At 34.3% G+C, this 18,202-nt stretch overlaps 1 protein-coding gene and 1 long non-coding RNA gene across 3 annotated transcripts; both read right to left on the bottom strand.

Annotated features, from left to right (window-relative positions):
* Positions 1-3,169: 3,169 nt before the first annotated feature.
* Positions 3,170-10,072, bottom strand: LOC124437908. The gene is made up of 6 exons (XR_006945898.1): positions 9,724-10,072; positions 4,822-4,860; positions 4,534-4,599; positions 4,338-4,385; positions 3,411-3,702; positions 3,170-3,334 (listed from the first exon to the last, which is right to left on the bottom strand). It is a non-coding gene; the product is annotated as an uncharacterized LOC124437908 (long non-coding RNA).
* A 2,304-nt stretch (positions 10,073-12,376) lies between these two features.
* On the bottom strand, positions 12,377-17,909 carry LOC124437895 (ADP-ribose glycohydrolase MACROD1-like). Of its 2 annotated transcripts, XM_046987870.1 has the most exons (11): positions 17,244-17,909; positions 17,019-17,108; positions 16,725-16,754; positions 15,711-15,806; positions 15,495-15,515; positions 15,094-15,197; positions 14,890-14,920; positions 14,741-14,814; positions 14,081-14,381; positions 13,852-13,990; positions 12,377-13,229 (listed from the first exon to the last, which is right to left on the bottom strand). In XM_046987870.1, coding segments are annotated over exons 1-11 (1,200 nt in total). In that variant the 5' UTR covers positions 17,557-17,909; the 3' UTR covers positions 12,377-13,228. The 2 variants fall into 2 exon arrangements, with proteins under 2 accessions (XP_046843826.1, XP_046843825.1); XM_046987869.1 differs by having other exon boundaries at positions 13,852-14,381.
* Positions 17,910-18,202: the final 293 nt, after the last annotated feature.

Genomic DNA, 18,202 nt, shown 5'->3' with positions numbered 1-18,202 from the left:
ACACGTTTTTGGGAACTTTTGATAAAATACTGTGTACATCCTTATTCGCGGCAACCTTCTCCTGACTTGAACAGTCATAAACAAGCAAATACCTATATGACTCGACATCTGAATGCAGTTACTAGAGCCAATTCTATATTGTGTAGCTCATTCTTGTCCTTTAGGTTGACTAATGGCTGAAGTGGCTCACTTTAATCTACCATAAAATCTTTGAGCGAGACTAGGTTTTACTGTCAGAACGGCAGCGATCGATGCCTTCTTAAAAAAGAGTATGCAGTGTTGCACGCGGATAGCAGTATTTGATATGAACTGGAGCTCAGGTTTGACAAATAAAGTTAGATCTTATGCAAATATTGAACTTGTGATAGGTGCATATAGGGGTTTTATTTTATTTACCTATCACACAGACTACAGAAAGTTCAAAAACGAAGTAGAAATTGACTTAAACAGGAAAACAACATCAATACTGTCAGATTTAGTAAAGACCGCAAACGAGCAAAATTTATGATAAGATCAAATGCGAATTATGGATATCACTTGAATTAGCACGATAAGCGACATCATGAAAACGTAAGTCCTTGTATGTGTAGTAAAGCTCACAAACTTCTTTGTACCGATTTAATGTATACAACAAAGGTCTATTTTTAACTCTTCAGAGAGTGAATACATCTTAGTCTGACATTGAACTAGAATTCGTAGCTTGCAAATAGTACGATCAATCGCTTAGGCTATTAGTTAAATTCGTTCGTCTTGTGAAATGTATTGATTCTTGAACAATACTTGCACTTTGTGTATTGCAATGAAGTACAACTAAATTATAAAGGTTTCATGACTTTCTCCATTTTCAATGTTTGTACTAGACTCCCTAAAGCTTCAAAAAATAAAGGTGGAGTAAATACTATACTCGTCGACATTAACTCCACCCCAAAATTTAAATCTGTTCCTACGCCTATGTATCAATCCTATGTATATCTATGAAACACGAACCATTGGCGTTGTGGCAGGGGTACAGCCAGGGGGGAATACCCCACGAATGATTTAAGGGGAGACACCTCTACGAGAAGGCATATGGGCGCCGCCAGAACCCATCTTTACAAACTCCTCTAAATTTATTTCAGGAAACAAAATTCAAACAAATAAAACCACTGAACGGCGGAACGGAACAGAAAAAATGGCGGACGGATCTATTTCTGCTGAGATTCACCAAAATTGACCAATATTATTTCGCATTGTAATACAATTTGTAATCAGAATGATACAATATTTTGATCTATTCATATCCAACACTTTGTCGCGTTTTTGCTCAAAATGACAAGGAACATATAATAAACAGGAACGGCGGAGGATCAATAATGGGGGCTAATATTCATATATTCATATATGATCTTTTGAAATCCATTGTTTTTTAAGGATTAAAACATGAATATATGAATATGAGCCCCCAATTATCTATCCTCCGCGGTGCCTAAAACTTGTATGCCGAAGGTTCATTTGAATTGTCAAAAACTCTTCTTTGATGACGACATTAACTTAAAACTGACTTATTTTGTGTTGTTCAACACCTAAACTTTGTAAACTATAGCTTTGGAAAATCGTCCAGTTAAGAAGCACAATGCTTCTTAAGCTATTTTAAAATTTATTATGGATATTATTATTATCTTACACAAACAATCTCATGAAGGGATTTTGAATCGAAAATGCTTAAAAATATTGGGGGCAAGGAGACGTAAAATATTCTGAGATGACGCGATAACAAGGAAAGCATAATCAAGGAGTATTTGTTGAATGTTAGAAAGTATATCACTACGTATGGAAGATACAATTTATAAGTGCCTTATACAAAAATTTGTTAGTATAACTTCTCTAGACATAAAATCTCTAGACGACGATTATCGAGATAAAAAGATCAATAAAGAACATGTATGTTCTACGATAAAATGTTGGTAAATATATCCATATATTTGCATGTATAGCTTACACACAATTTACGAGGGTCTCGCATAAATTTGATTGTATATAACTTACCGCCATCCATGAAGTAACTTTTCATTCGTTGAAGGCAACTCTATAAATTCTGTATTATCCAAGGTGAATATCGAACTTAGGAAATTCTGCAATCATAAATATATATTTATCAAATCTTCATCTTTCTCACTCGTTGAAATGAAAAGATTAAAATAGAATGCTTGCACAGTTTTAATATTCAATCATTAAGGCGTTTAAATTACATATAACATCATAACCTTCAACGCCGTACGTCAACAAAGCAACTTTCCGTGATTATTAGCCTTAACATAGATAAAAATTTATAAAAATGAAACATACGCAGGAAGAAAATTTTCAGAAATTGTACTCATCCTTGTTAAACGTTACTTGTATCAATGTTTTAAAACATCCAACTGTATGAAGTTAATCGTCAAAAATCTACGATAATCATTTGATGCACGCCAAATAAGGGTGTTTTTTTTATTGTCGAAACAAAATATTTATCATAATAGTAGCAAAGTAGCTACATCTTAGGGGAAAGCTTATTATTCACAGATTCTAAAAATTATTATTACCCAACAAAACAACAAAATCACAAAAAATTTGTCACAGCAACAAGGTAGCTATAACAAGGTATAGAAAAGACTACTATCGTCAAGTTTCATCTTTATAAACTTGATTTAAAACAAATTAAGTGCAATGGTTTACTTTAACCAATTATGATGAAGCTATCACAATCAGGGACACCTTAAACTCAGTAAGGCAATGGGGTCTTTGTCAATGTGAACGTAATTGGAAGTTACTTTTTTCCGTACAAATCTCTACCAAGAAATTTAAAAGCATAAATCAAAACACAATCCGCTTATTGTAATCACAGCAAATGGAACGTTTTATAGTATAACTGTTTAATGTTTGTGATTAACCATTGATTGCAGTCGACTAGATTTAAAAAACACAGGAGATTCTAAATTTGGACAACCGAATCAGACAAGGCGCTACCATGCAGCACCTAATGAGAAGAAAAAAACCTTAAGGATGTTGGCATGTAAGATATACAGTATTAGAATTTAGAATAGTCCGTTCATCTAAAATGCAAGAATTCATTGAAAAATGTGATATTACGCGTGTCAATGACACACTTAATTGCATAACTATTTAAAATAACAAGAAAAAGATCTTTGTCCATTCGATACTAGCGATACCGAGAATTTGTCTATTTTTATTTTCCTATTATCATTCTAATCGAATTCTACCTGGTAAATGTTCAAATGGTAAATGATATTACGCGTGTCATCTGCTCTCATCTTTTTGACCCTTAAGCAATGTTGCAATGCTGGTAAAAGTATTCCTAAACAATGATAAAAATTGTTCATGTAAGTAATATTTACGTGGTGTAACAAACGATGACTGATATTTTAAATTACTGATAATCATCTTGGTTTGATTCCAGTAAATCCACTAGATCGTTTATCTCCATTTCCTTCAACAATTTGATCAAAGCAGGAACATCGTGGTTAATGCTTGTCGTCTTCCAGTGTTGAAGCAACACATCAGCAGGATTCGGTTCTCTTGAGAAGTCTCTAACCTCACCAGCTGTGAAATTCATTTTTCCAGCTAGTGTTTTCCAATCCATGCGATACAACTCATCGTTTAGTTTACTACATAGCTCGCGATAAATCCCACAGTTTAATTGATTGATTGATAATCTTCGAGAATCTAAAACTATTCACAAACAAGTAAACGAAATTATATCAAACAAAACATTTGAAAGCAATGACAACGTTTTGATTTAAAAAAAAGATGTCCGCAGTAGACAAAACTGTACATAGAGTATTATAAAAAATGTGTAAGTATCAAAGCCTGGTTTGCACTTCCGGTTGATTAAAAGATTAACTGCAGTCATTTATTACACAAAAATCAGTAGTTACGTATCTCTCGAAACAATAATTATAAGTTGCAATGCAGTCTTGTTGGAATTGAGCGTTCAAAATGGCAATGTATAGATATTTGAGTAAATGTTTGTTAACAAAATTTTATTACTTACCATTTTTTGAATTAATACCATTTCTGACATTAACATCGGATTGATATGTCGAATAAAGCTTTTCTAAAGCAGCTGGAAAATACAATTATAAAACATTACATCACAAAATGAATGTTTATTACAAAACTTAGCATTACGGTTAAGGTGTTGTTTAGTGAGCTATTTCACTCTTCATTACCTCTCCCGCCACTTTTTTGACACAATGACGAAGAACTGGTGATAGATTTCCTAATTGGAAGTTGTGATTCTGAAAAGCCAGTTAACGTGAGTTCACAGAATGATGAAATATCAGCATGTACATGTTTACCTTCTTCCACGTAATGCAATCTGGGTAATGTTTTCGTCGTCCTCTTTCCTAAAGATAAATCTGTGAGTGACGCAGGTATTCTATCTTAAAAATGATATTCCTCGTGCTCTTTTGACAGCTTGCTCCAAAGATTTCTTTAACAATTCTTTTTTGAAAAATCTGCTAATTCTCATGTAGATAACATGCGCAGGATTACCTTTTCCTTTGGGTTTAGTTCTTCGAATGAAAAGCTGTCTTATAAATGGTATTTGCATTTTCTTTCCTAAAGATAAATCAGACAAAATACAAAAGTAAATAGCAGAGTTATGAAATTTCATCAATGACTGTCAACAATATGCGTTACCCTTTGTATTAGAAGATGAAGACTGGTCTACTCCATTAAATACATAATTACGGAAAACAAAAAGATAAATGAGATTTCGTAGTTTACTTGAATCATCAAAAATCAGCATCATGTAAATATATATTGAAAAGACTTATCCACCTGTTTTTGGAAGTTCACCCAAACTTCTTTCATCGTTTACTACAAAAAATAACATGAGAAATACGTACGTCTGTTTTTTGTATCAAGTATATTGTTTAAATGTAATTCAAAATTATACATATTTATACATATATAACTTTGAATTACATATTCAAACAATACTTGATATGATTTACTACCCAGTGTTTCACACCTATTGATGATTTTCAGTTAAATTAAAATAATAAAACTATGGCTCTGTTAATCAGTGAACTTATGTACTAATCATCATGTAGATGATTTCACTGAATATTCAAATTTAAATTGAATCAGTGGTTTAACTTAACCTTATAGTAAGAATGTAACAACCAACGTTACAAACAATTTCTTTGTATGTTAGAAAAGTATTTAACCACCCTCTTTAAATCTTTATACAATCTTAACAGCACAAATCGCCCAATATTAAAAGCACAATCGTCAACCACAACCGTTCTATCACAAATAAATCTAAAGCCTTTTTTTAACCAGGCGGAATTTTCCGCGCGCGACGCTAAATTTGCAACATGATTGGTTGTCATACAATAATGACAAAATCATCTACCAATCATGCGCATTATTAAGCCCTTAGTAAACGAGCTCGAGGTATTACGGAGAAATAACGGACCGATGTCTTTTTGTACAGACCGAACTCGTAGGGCGATGTTTGCACAAAAAGGCAGAGGTCCGATATTTCTCAGTAAAGACCGAGAAAGCGAGTTTATTGAAAGGATTATTATATGGCATTATTTGACATGAAACGAAGCTTGCTCTCTTTCTCGTCCTTGCTGTTTTTACGGGTTGATTTTCACTTTCCTAGTTTTCGCTCATAAAAAATAAATCGTTTCAAATTGTATCCTCTGGATAGTTTAACTGTTTTCCAAGTGTTTTTCCTTCGAATCACATTTGTGAATGTTTTTTTTTTGTTTATTTTGCCTTTGGCTGTTTGCATTACAAACTTTGTTTACATTCGACAGTAAAATTACGCGTTTTCGACCATGGTCGATTACGGGAAAATAATGGGGACTGGCAAAAATGTTTCTGAGTCAATCAAAGCACGCCATTTTGCCGGAAGCGACGCTTGCCATATAATAATAGCTATTATAATTCACTTTGTGGGCATTCTCTGCTGTGATTGGTCAACTACATGCTGATAATTCTCGATATCTGCAATTATGACGTCATGCCTGAAACGGAACTGAGCTTTTTAAATACGCATGGCTTAAGGAACGAGACAAACCATTTAATATCTCATGGTGTCTGTAGTAAAGTGCGTATACCGTCAAGATTAGCATGAAGCAAATTGTATTGTGAATGTTTGGAAGAAACAATTAACATCATGAAGTCAAACCGAAAGTACGAAACATCCGAGATGTTAGCTAAATGCCTTGATAGGAAGTGCTTTTGCGCATTTATGAATATTAATATTTGTATGCTTTTTGTTTTGCACCGTTTTCATGCTTCATGCATCACTTTCAAGCAACGTATAAGTACATAACCATATTAAAAACGAATAACGTAAAACGGTGTTTGAAGGTCACGATTGCAATAATTGTGTTAAAGTGATAAAACTTAATTAAAACAATAAATAAATTAGACGTAGTTACAGATACAAAAAACATTTTGCAGACATCCAACATAAACGTACACATCTACACTCAAATCTACTTCAATGAAAATCAATATGACTTTTGTTTAAATGATTAATAATGACAATGAATTTAAACATACGATGGAAGTCTGGCTATACAGATCATGAATACAATGACATTTGCTTTGTGCGTTGTACATTTAAAGATTCGACAGATTCAACATAGGTACGTCAATTGCAGTCTAAGAGAACTGTCGGCAATGTATAGTCCTATCAAAATGTTATTTAGAAAATAGTATCCACTGACGAGCAGTGGATTACATGCGCAACAGGAAACCGACTACACAGTATTTCTACACATGTATGCAACGTTTTTTTTTTGAATTGACACCGGTACTCGAAGCGCTCATCAACAGTCGTCAATTTACGACACTTTACCGGTAAAAAAGTGTTTTATGCATTAAAAAAAATTCTATAAACAAAGGATGATCATCACATGAATTTTCTTTAAAATTTTTCTTTCTTGAAGGGAGCATTTTGTCTTTCTCCTTAGATAACTAGTTGTTATTTTTGGAATATTTATAAGCATTGATAATAAGTATATAGCATGAGTATACCAACCTTCATTTAGCTCGGAGCAACCTGCAACAATGAAAGAAAAGTTCACAATCACACTTATAATATACCTGCAATTTATAATTCATTGGATATAGACTGCCTTAAACAACCATAAATATCATTGTAGCGAGAGACTTGCCGAGCGGAAATCGAATACGTGTGATAAAAATCAATGCCCAACATAAAGTTCTGATTAGAGCCATAGAAATAGACCAAAGAAAAAACAAATTGTAAAATTTAAATTTATTGTGACGTTTCGTCTTTACTCAAGACATCTTCAGACAAAATAATAGATAGGACGTTAAGACAAGATATTATATTTACAAAAAGGTGTTAAATTACTACTAAAGGAAGCGGTGTCGAATGGATACATGATAAGGAAGTTTGGAAGTGAAATGAAGAGAAATTAAAAGAGGCTAAGTGGAATGGAGTTTCCTTGCACATTAAGTGAAGGCTTGTGTTTATTGATTAGAAGGCTTTCATGGATGGAGAGTTCATAAGTATCGTTGGAAGAGGAGATTATTTTAAAGTCGTCTAAGTTGGGGGTGTGTCCAGTTGCGTTAATGTGAGCAAGAATGCTTGATGATGCAGGGTGGGAAACTTGGTTGCCTGTATAGGGGGGATATTCCCAAGTGCTCCGAAAATCTGGTGTGTAGATGACGTGTGGTTTGACCCACATACGAAGCGTTGCAGCTTTGACACTTGAATAAATAGACTACACCAGATCTCAGAGGCTTGGGAATTTTGTCCTTAAAGGGGAAGAAAGAAGAGATACGTTGAGAAGGGCGGAAAACAAATTTAATGGATATATGTGGGAAGGCTGCAGCACAAAGGTTGTGCAGCACATTGATTTGTGTGCGAATTTGAAGGGAGTGTATGCCGGTGAAAGGAAGACAGAAGTAGATGGGCATTTTGTGAGCAGTCAAGACAGGTGGTTTAGGGGCAAAGGTGTTGTTAAGGAAGCGACGTGTGATTTGGTCAATTATACGTGAAGGAAAACCGTTTTTGGTGAGTGATTTTCTGGTAAATTCGAGTTGTGTATGAAAATTTTCGTAAGTAGAGCAAAGATTGAAGATGCGGTGAAGTAAGCAGGAGACTAATGAAAGTTTGTAAGTAAGTGGGATGAAGCTGTGGAAGTTGGTGAAGAGGCCAGTGAAAGTAGGTTTGCGGTAGACGGAAGTGGTGAATTTTCTATTAGTACGAGAGATATCAATGTCAAGAAATGAGAGCTTTCTGTTTGTTCACTTCAGATGTGAATATGTTAGGTGTTGTCGGTTCAGGTAGTCAAGAAAGAGGACGTGATCGCAGGAATGAAAAAGTAAAAACAGTCGTCAACGTAGCGTCGGTAGCAGTGGTTTGAATGAAGAAGGACAATTATTGAGCCAGGATTTTTCGTGAAAGGACATGAATATATCAGCAAAGAGGGCCCATGGACTGCCCATAGCCACCATCAATTTGCTGATACATTTTCCCGTTAAAGATAAAGTGACAGTTCTTAACAGCTAGAGAGTTTTCAAATTCTGTTGCAGTGGTCCGTTGAAGTAGTGGTGGTTGTTATATCCATTAAATTTGTTTCGCCGCTTCAACGTATCTCTTTTTCTTCCCGGGACAAAATTCCCAAGCCTCTGAGATCGAGTGTAGTCTATTTATTCAAGTGTCGAGCAACGCTTCGTACGTATTGGGTCAAACCGTCATCTACGGGTACTGGACGCAGAATATCCCCTTACAGGTAGGTTTTCCGCCGTCATCAAGCATTCTTGCTCACATTAACGCAACTGGACACACACAACTTAGACGACTTTAAAATAATCTCCTCTTCCAACGATACGACGGACTCTCCATCCATGAAAGCTTCAATCAACCTGAAGCCTTCACTTAATGTGCGAAGCTCCATTCACAACCTCTTCTCTTCATTCACTCCAAACTTCCTTATCATGTATCCATTCGACACCCTTCTTCTTTATAGTAATTTAACACCTTTTAAATAATACCTTGTCTTAACGTCCTATTTATTATTTGTCTGAAGATGTCTTGATAAAGACGAAACGATATCTTTCATAAAATTTCGGATGGGATAGATGACGTGGTGAACCAAAATCATGAATACCAAGAAAATAGAATTATCGAATGAATATTTCATATTAACATATAAATGTGAGGGTCATACTTTGTCTAACTTTAAAAATCCTTACAGTTAATCATAAGCTTTGCACTAACGTTAACAGCCTGGGGGGCTGGGAGAGCTAAACCTTTTTGCAAAAAAAATATTTAGACTGAGCTAAAGTCGCTGTTTAGAGGAATTTTTTAAGACGCCAGAGTAGAATTGAAGACTTAGCCCAGCACTTCATAATGTTGCTTCGCCGTCCCTGCAAACACTTACTCCATGTTTATCTCCATATCAATATTAGTATATTTTAAAAATATATTTGCGTTTTAACCATTTCATACCGGCAAAGGGGATGCTGGAGATAAATTTTTAAAATGGTTAGCTTGTTCATGACAATCTTTGATGCACCAATGAACAAACATAACGCGACAAATCAAACACAGAAAATTTACACTTCGATTATATAACCGGAATAACTGACTGACTAGGTTGCATTTTTTACACTTAGACATTTTAGAGATGGATTAGCTACATCATTGACGAAAAAGAAATATTTTAATGGTTAACTTACTAGCAAATTGTTCTTCCAGATCTAGAGTGGATTTCGCTTAGATATACCTTATGATTCTGTGCACCAGAAGAGGAAGCTCCGGCAAAACTTGCAGGAAATACTTTTTATAGTTGCCCTCACTTGGCGGCAGTTGTGGATGATGTTCATCTTGCCACTGCTCGCGAACGTTTTGTAAAAATTTTAAGCAGCCTAACCATGTAGGGTCAAAGTCATTAAAATTGTTAAAAATTTCTCCGTTGATACGGTCCATCCAATTTTCTGGATCATTTAACTGCTTATGGACATCTGAGTTGAGAGGATCACTTATCTCCATCTCCAGTTGATTCACCACATCACACAACATATTAAAGTTCTCTTCAGCAGATTGCAGATATGGATGTTTTAACGCTTTTTTGGCAGATAGTCTGTCTTCGGTTGTATGTTGCAGTATCCATGAAAGAAGATCTTTAAGTACAACATCATCGATTTCCATCAATCCAGCAGGGTTTCCACCTAACAAGTTTTTTAGTCTATTCTTTTCAGTTCCAAAAGCATGCTCCCCTTTTGTTGCAATTCTGAGGAGTGCTTATATTTCCCAGGATATTCTTTTTCATAAGAAAATTTGCTTGCGTGGGCACTTCTCGCCAAGTATATCGTATACCTGGCATACCATATCGTCAAGATATAACTTTTACCGTGTCGTGTTCAAAACCTGCACTGCTAGAAATATAATCTAAGGATTTGTATACACAGAAAAGTGAGAAACAAACCAACAAGGTAAAAAGGCATGCTCCTAGCGATGAAATTTAACTTCTGACGCAATGCAATTTCTTAACATAACATTGTTATTGTATGCAACGAAAGAATTCAAAAATTTAACATTGTATTTTAATGCATATCAGTGTTTAACTTTCAAAAGAACACAACACAACTAAGTCTTTAAAATTTACGAAATATTCGTTCTTTAAGTGTTGCAACAAGATTGAATTCTTTGCCAGTTTTTGGTGCGTCTGACTAGAAATGAATAAAACAAAAAGTACTTGCTTTGTATTTCATCAAATACATACATAATATTTTAAACATGTGAGCATTTCTAAAGAACACAGCAGGAACTACATTTTATGGAATAAATGCTATGTTTTATATTAGTATACTATTTATATTAGTATTTTAAGTGAGAGGGAGACATTGAATAATTTTATAAATGTTTTGAACATCAACCAAAAATATATTTGAGGAACAAAAAAATTGATGGTAAATTATCAAAATGCATAGGTCTATCATAAATTCACTCCATAAAGTTAAGCAGAGTGAAAAATAGTTCCTTCCGAAATCATTCGACTTGAAATTGTAGCGAGAGACTTGCCGAGCGGAAATCGAATACGTGTGATAAAAATTAATGCCCAACATAAAGTTCTGATTAGAGCCATAGAAATAGACCAAAGAAAAAACAAATTGTAAAATTTAAATTTATTGTGACGTTTCGTCTTTACTCAAGACATCTTCAGACAAAATAATAGATAGGACGTTAAGACAAGATATTATATTTACAAAAAGGTGTTAAATTACTACTAACGGAAGCGGTGTCGAATGGATACATGATAAGGAAGTTTGGAGGTGAGATGAAGAGAAATTAAAAGAGGTTAAGTGGAATGGAGTTTCCTTGCACATTAAGTGAAGGCTTGTGTTTATTGATTAGAAGGCTTTCATGGATGGAGAGTTCATAAGTATCGTTGGAAGAGGAGATTATTTTAAAGTCGTCTAAGATGGGGGTGTGTCCAGTTGCGTTAATGTGAGCAAGAATGCTTAATGATGCAGGGTGGGAAACTTGGTTGCCTGTAGGGGATATTCCGTGCTCCGAAAATTTGGTGTGAATGACGTGTGGTTTGACCACATACGAAGCGTTGCAGCTCGACACTTGAATAAATAGACTACACCAGATCTCAGAGGTTTGGGAATTTTGTCCCAAGGGAAGAAAGAAGAGATACGTTGAAAGGGCGGAAAAAATTTAATGGATATATGTGGGAAGGCTGCAGCACAAAGGTTATTGATTTGTGTGCGAATTTGAAGGGAGTGTATGCCGGTGAAAGGAAGACAGAAATAGATGGGCATTTTGTGAGCAGTCAAGACAGGTGGTTTAGGGGCAAAGGTCCAAGTTTCCCACCCTGCATCATCAAGCATTCTTGCTCACATTAACGCAACTGGACACACCCCCAACTTAGACGACTTTAAAATAATCTCCTCTTCCAACGATACTTATGAACTCTACATCCATGAAAGCCTTCTAATCAATAAACACAAGCCTTCACTTAATGTGCAAGGAAACTCCATTTTACTTAACCTCTTTTAATTTCTCTTCATTTCACTTCCAAACTTCCTTATCATGTATCCATTCGAGTAGTAGTAATTTAATTTTGTAAATATAATACCTTGTCTTAACGTCCTATTTATTATTTGTCTGAAGATGTCTTGAGTAAAGACGAAACGTCACAATAAATTTAAATTTTACAATTTGTTTTTTCTTTGGTCTATTTCTATGGCTCTAATCAGAACTTTATGTTGGGCATTAATTTTTATCACACGTATTCGACTTGAACTTTTGTTTTATCTGCGTGGTCGCTATATAAACGGGACGGCTGCATGTATCTTGCTATCAAAATAATTCTAACGTAACTAATACCAAAAAGTCAAATATTTAATCGATAACTATATACTACACTGAATTGTTGATGCACGATAAACTAATTTTGAAGGGTAAGTCATTGTAAAATTTCGTATATGACAAACCTGCAACGGTTGTAGAAACAAAAATAGCATTTCTTATTCATTCGTGTCATTTAAATTAAAAAATTTTTTGACTGGTGATTTATTTTTTATTTCGTCCTCAGCTTTCACACGAACAGGGAGACTGGGGAAAGTTTTAAGAAAATACTCCTTCGGATCGCCAATCTTTTTAAATAATTCTTGTTGCAGCATTGGTCGACCGTACCAATGCTGGCAAACATTTCGAATAAATCTGACCCATTCTGTCCACAAAGGCCCATATTTGACAATCCTTCTATAAACCTCATCTGCTCTATAATTGTCATAAGCATCACTAACATAAACACGGTTTCCATCACTTCTTTTACAAAGCAAAAACTGTTTCAAGAAAATTACAAGTACATCATAAACATTTATAACCCTTGTTGAATGTTCCCGCCAATATTCCTCCATTTTTCCGAAGAAAGACGAGAGGCGATCGTGTCTATTTTTCGCTCATTTATTTCTCAAGCGCAGCCAATCTCTTTACGTCCTCCCTAATTCTTTACTCGGCTGTAGGAGTGTTTGGTGTCTATTCCAAAGTGAAATGGGTCAAAGCGTGGCCATGGTACGTTTTCCAGACTGGATTACGTCTCTCAGAAGTCACAGCCGCGTTGCTCGTTTTCACAGTCAGCGCAATTGATTGCAATTTCCTCTAGCCAGCCTGCAAGTTTGGTCGCGTAATTTAAATATTTCGTTTTCCTCACTGTAAACACAACAGATTTCTAACGAAAAAAAATATGCATTACTACTTGAAATTCACGTGACACAACCAAATTTGACTGGCTAGCAACACCACTGCCTATAGTTCAAGGTACAACAACTCAAAATAAATAAGTCTACCTACTTTTGATCATTAACTTGACGTACTCATTTCAGTTTGCTAGTTTATCAAAAAGAAGGGAAAATTCCATATATAACGTTTGAAGTTTGTTTCGTAAAGTGCTTAGGCAGAGAAAATTTTACTTACGAAATTGTAGTCTAATGAAACAGGACTTGTAGACTTTATAAAGCAGTTTATGAATATTACTTGTCATTCTTAAGATATTGACGTTTTTGTTGTATTTAAAATGCCCCTTTTGTGTTCAACCAGTGACGTCATATTGCATTATGAGAATTTAAATTATCAATTATATTTGATGATATTTTTCTTCAAAGGGGCAAAGATGCTTTCGTATTTAATGGATAACTATGTTTCATGAAACAGGTCCCAGGATATTAAAATGAAAAAGTCATGTGTATGAGTGTTAACATGAAGATGCTCACTAAAATATGATTAATTCATGCACTTTTGATTTCAATAATTCAATTCATAATGAAGAGTTCGTTATTAGTCGAAATACGCACCACGCATCCGTCATCTTCACAGACGCCGCTTCCGTAACAACAGATTCACCTCCATGTCCTTCTTCCGGAGAATTCTTGTTGGTAAATTCCTGCCCAGAGGTCATATCCATATTGTTATGTTGACGTCCATCTTCTTTTTCTAAAGGATTTTCGTTAGTGAGCTCACTTTTTTCATCTGTTTCTTTAAATGTTCGCAAATATTTTTTGGTGGAGGTTTCCCTTGGATCACCTGATACTAGTCGTTTGTTTCCTTTTTCTTTTAAAATATTTGTCTCACAAGTTTTTCCTTTGACCATGGATAACTCATTCGTCAATGCTTCACTGGTTTCTATTTTATTGATTAGTGTAGGACGTCTAGTTTCATCTTTATCATTTGATTTACTTCCGGTATCCATTTCAGCTCTACTACCATCATTATCAACATTCATTTGTTCATTGGTTTTTTTCGTCAATGGAAAGTACTTGAACATTTTCTTTTCATATACATGCAACTCATCTTTTGAAAATACACAGAAGATGATCCGACCTGCCTAAACAAAGGAACAACAAACAGTGTTTCTACAACGTACTATTTTAATTTCCTCATGAAGAGAATTGTTTAGAAAAATTGAAATTCGGACTACAGAAAACTTTAAAACAACGAAGTGCGGTAACTTGTCCGCAGATACCCATCATACCCGCATTACAATTTTTAAGAAATGGTAACTATTCCTTAATAAAATAATAAATATTTATTTAGGAAGTCCAACATTTGCCAGAGAGATTCTCATTAGGGCCCTGTAGTAGACATATTAAAGCTATAGTTAATTTATAAAACAGTACTCAACAGTCAACAATACAACCGGAAAGGAAGTTAAACTATTCTGTTTAAAATGGTCGCATATCATACCCAGCTTTTGTTATTTTCTAACCAATCTTTGACTGTCATCAAAGCGACATCTGTAGCATTCTCAATTGGATAACCTGTAGATTGGTGTAAAAATCGTCAGGTCAAAAATCCGTAAATTATAAAACAAAGAAACAGATCAAAAAGCGCACCATATATTTCTGTTGAAATGCAGCAGAACGCCTAAAAAGAAATCAAACTGTCTGAGAATTGTTATAACTGCTTATGAATAGATAAAAGGTCGACGTTTGTTTTCACCCGTAACAACCCAATCCATATAAAAACCTTTCTTCAGTCCAGATTTACACAATATTAACAAATACAAAAGAAATGTGAAAGATTTCATCAACACATACGACAGACTCCAATTTTTTTTCCTTTACTATGCTAAGACAGGACTCATAACAACTTTTCAACAGCAATTTATTCTCTTCCATGGGACCGACGGTATGAATGACATCTGAAATAATAAATTGAATAAACGATTGAAAGGTTTCCTTGATTGCTCGTAATCACAAGATATGGTCATACTAAATCATGTTCAATGCATTCAAAAGACTTGCATACACGATGCAATTGACTTCCGACCACCATGAAATGAGTCGAATTTACTATGGTTGATGTTACGTCACAGTTTAACGTCACACGTGAAATACAAAGCGTTGAGTACAAAGTAACTAAATTGTGAAAGTACTTCACGAGAAAACGAGATTTGAGCCTCGTATTTTCTTTGCCATAAAAAAATTCATAAACTTACATTTTGCAGGAAGTTTGTAACCTGTAGAAGAAAGAAAAATCGACGATTTAAAGATAAAAGAATTAATTTAAGGACAACATGTGAAATTCAATTCCTTAGCAATAAGCGTCGTCTCATTGTCTTAGGTACAATTAATATGTACAATCAACCACATTTTCGGATAACGGACTTATACATCAAGACTTAGACAGTTATTGGCATATAATAATATGGTACCTGAAGTAATTTTAGCATTGCCAGTTTCACACCCGTTTAGCGTGTAACATTCTTCATAAAGACACTTTCCTGCAGCACGGTGTATACAGCCATCAACTAAAGACAAAGATTTAAGAATTTTAGGATCTCCCGCGTATTTTTTGAACGCGCTTTCTAGTGAACAAACACAAAACTTATATGAAGAAAATCAACAAAGCAGAATGAACGCTTCAGCAAATCGCTTCACAAAAATTTAGCTATACCTTATAAAGGTTTTGGAAAATTTTTTAGCTTAAGCTGTTGAGGTTATAACTTTTTAAGTTTAAAGAAGGCAAAAACAAACATGAAACCAACTACAAAAACCAAAAGATTGGATATATTTGAAAACAAATTAATTGGTAAATTTTATCTGAACAATTTTATTCGAAAATTTTTATCTGAAAATTTTTTTTGTAAAGCGCAAAAAAGCAATATCAAATAGTAAGATGCGATAAGAAAGGAAACAGACAGTAACGTTAAGTCGGTGGCAAAGAAGATCAGCAAGGAACAGCAATTGTCGACAACAGGATCGTTTGTAGAAAAATAAAAGCTCAATAGGCCATAGATTGCCTTACGTGACAGGTTGATGCTGTCAAAATAAAGTGAAATCTAATCATAATTTGAAATGACAACGTGCAATTAACACACTGTTAAGAAGCATGTTTTGACCTGGTATTCTAAAACATCATATTTTGTGATCAGTTGAAGCGTGAGCTTATTTTAGTCGTACTACACAAACTTTTCTACCTTTACTCACTGAGAAAACAATAGGTATCAAATAAAATGAATAATGATAATGTTCTGAAAATTGCATAGCAGGGACCAAAACTTGCCGGATGCCAACGCAACTAACGTGTCGTGTTTTTCTTGAAAAAAATTGCACATTATTTTTTCTTAAACAATTTGCGACCTGAGTGTGATCCTTAACATAATGTCTCCAAATCTATTTCAAAAAATCTAATTTCAAAATTCATAAGCAATAACTGTCATCCATACCTCCACCACCACTCAGCAATCTGGTGTGGGCTGAAATTAGAAGGGAAAGTTCAATGGGTTATCCATGTTATCATTAAAAACACTTCTGTCGTAATATTTACAGAGATTTAACATGAAAAATCTTAGCATAGACTCAAACCTCAAATACAACAGCAGCTGGTAGATTAACGTAGCTGGACTAAAACTTGCAGACTGTCTACGCTACTGGCAACAATTATTTACACAAATATGTCCTTATCTTGGCCTGAGAACTTGTCACAAAATAAACTAAGCAACTATTTTTCAGAATTTTACCTGCATTGACGATCGCATCAATTTCTAAACGTGTGATATCACCTCTCCACAAAGAAACCTTGTTTAAAACATCATCTTCAGTGACAGACTCTACATTATTTAAAAGGAATAAAATAAATAAATAATACAAATAAAAAAGTGCATAAAATGTTAAAAAACAATTACGAAACAAAAATCACAACAACGGCAAGTCTTTCTTCTTAATGATGTGAAATTGAGATGCACCTTTTTTTACAAATTTGGGGTATTTTTCTTCAACATAATCAGGCCAGGAAGAAATTGATTTCAGAATGACATAGTCTCGTCCACAGCGATAGTGAACACGTTTTTCTTCCACACTCATATTTTCGAAGTCTGACTTTTTTTGTTGCCAGGTAGAAGTCTTTTCTTTTTCTTTGAATTGTTTCTTCTTGCCAGCAGAATTATTTTTCTCTTTGTTAAATGTCTTTTTTTCATTTTTGACATTTGCCTCCTTGCATGCGGGTGCTTTCTCTTTTTCTTTGGAAGCCTTTTCTTCCTTTTTGACATCTGTATCCATGTCTACACATTTTTTCTCTTCTTCATTAAACGTCTTTTTTTCATTTTTTAAATTTGTCTCCTTGCCTGCAGATTTTTTATTATTTTTTTTGGATTTCTTTCCTTCCTTTTGCCATCTGTATCCATGTCTACACTTTTTTTCTCCTTATCAGTAGATGTTGTTTCTTCTTTTATGATATTTGTCTCCTTGCCTGCAGATTTTTTCTCTTTTTCTTTGGGTGTCTTGTCTTCATTTTTGGCATCAGTATCCATGTCTACACATTTTTTCTCTTCTTCATTAGATGTTGTTTCTTCTTTTTTGACATTTTTCTTATTGCCTGCAGATTTTTTATTTTCTTTTGGTGTCTCTTCTTCCTTTTTATTTATCCATGTCCATTTTCCTCTTCTTTATTAGATGTTGTTTCTCTATTTTTGACATTTCTTGCACTGAATATTTTCTTATTTTCTTTGGTCTCTTCTTCTTTTGTCCCATCCATGTCTACACATTTTCTCTTTATTAGATGTTGTTTCTTCTTTTGACATTTTCCTTCTTGCTATAGTTTTCTTATTTTCTTTTGGTGTCTCTTCCTTTTGGCTCCATCCATGTCTACACATTTTCCTCTTCTTTCTGGATGTTGTTTCTTTTTTTTTTGTTTTCCTTCTTTGCC

This window comes from Xenia sp. Carnegie-2017, unplaced genomic scaffold (assembly GCF_021976095.1).
Source record: "Xenia sp. Carnegie-2017 unplaced genomic scaffold, XeniaSp_v1 HiC_scaffold_18, whole genome shotgun sequence".
Classification (NCBI taxonomy): domain Eukaryota; kingdom Metazoa; phylum Cnidaria; class Anthozoa; order Malacalcyonacea; family Xeniidae; genus Xenia; species Xenia sp. Carnegie-2017.
The sequence above is the reverse complement of the archived record's forward strand: the minus strand, read 5'-3'. Positions and strand labels throughout refer to the sequence as shown.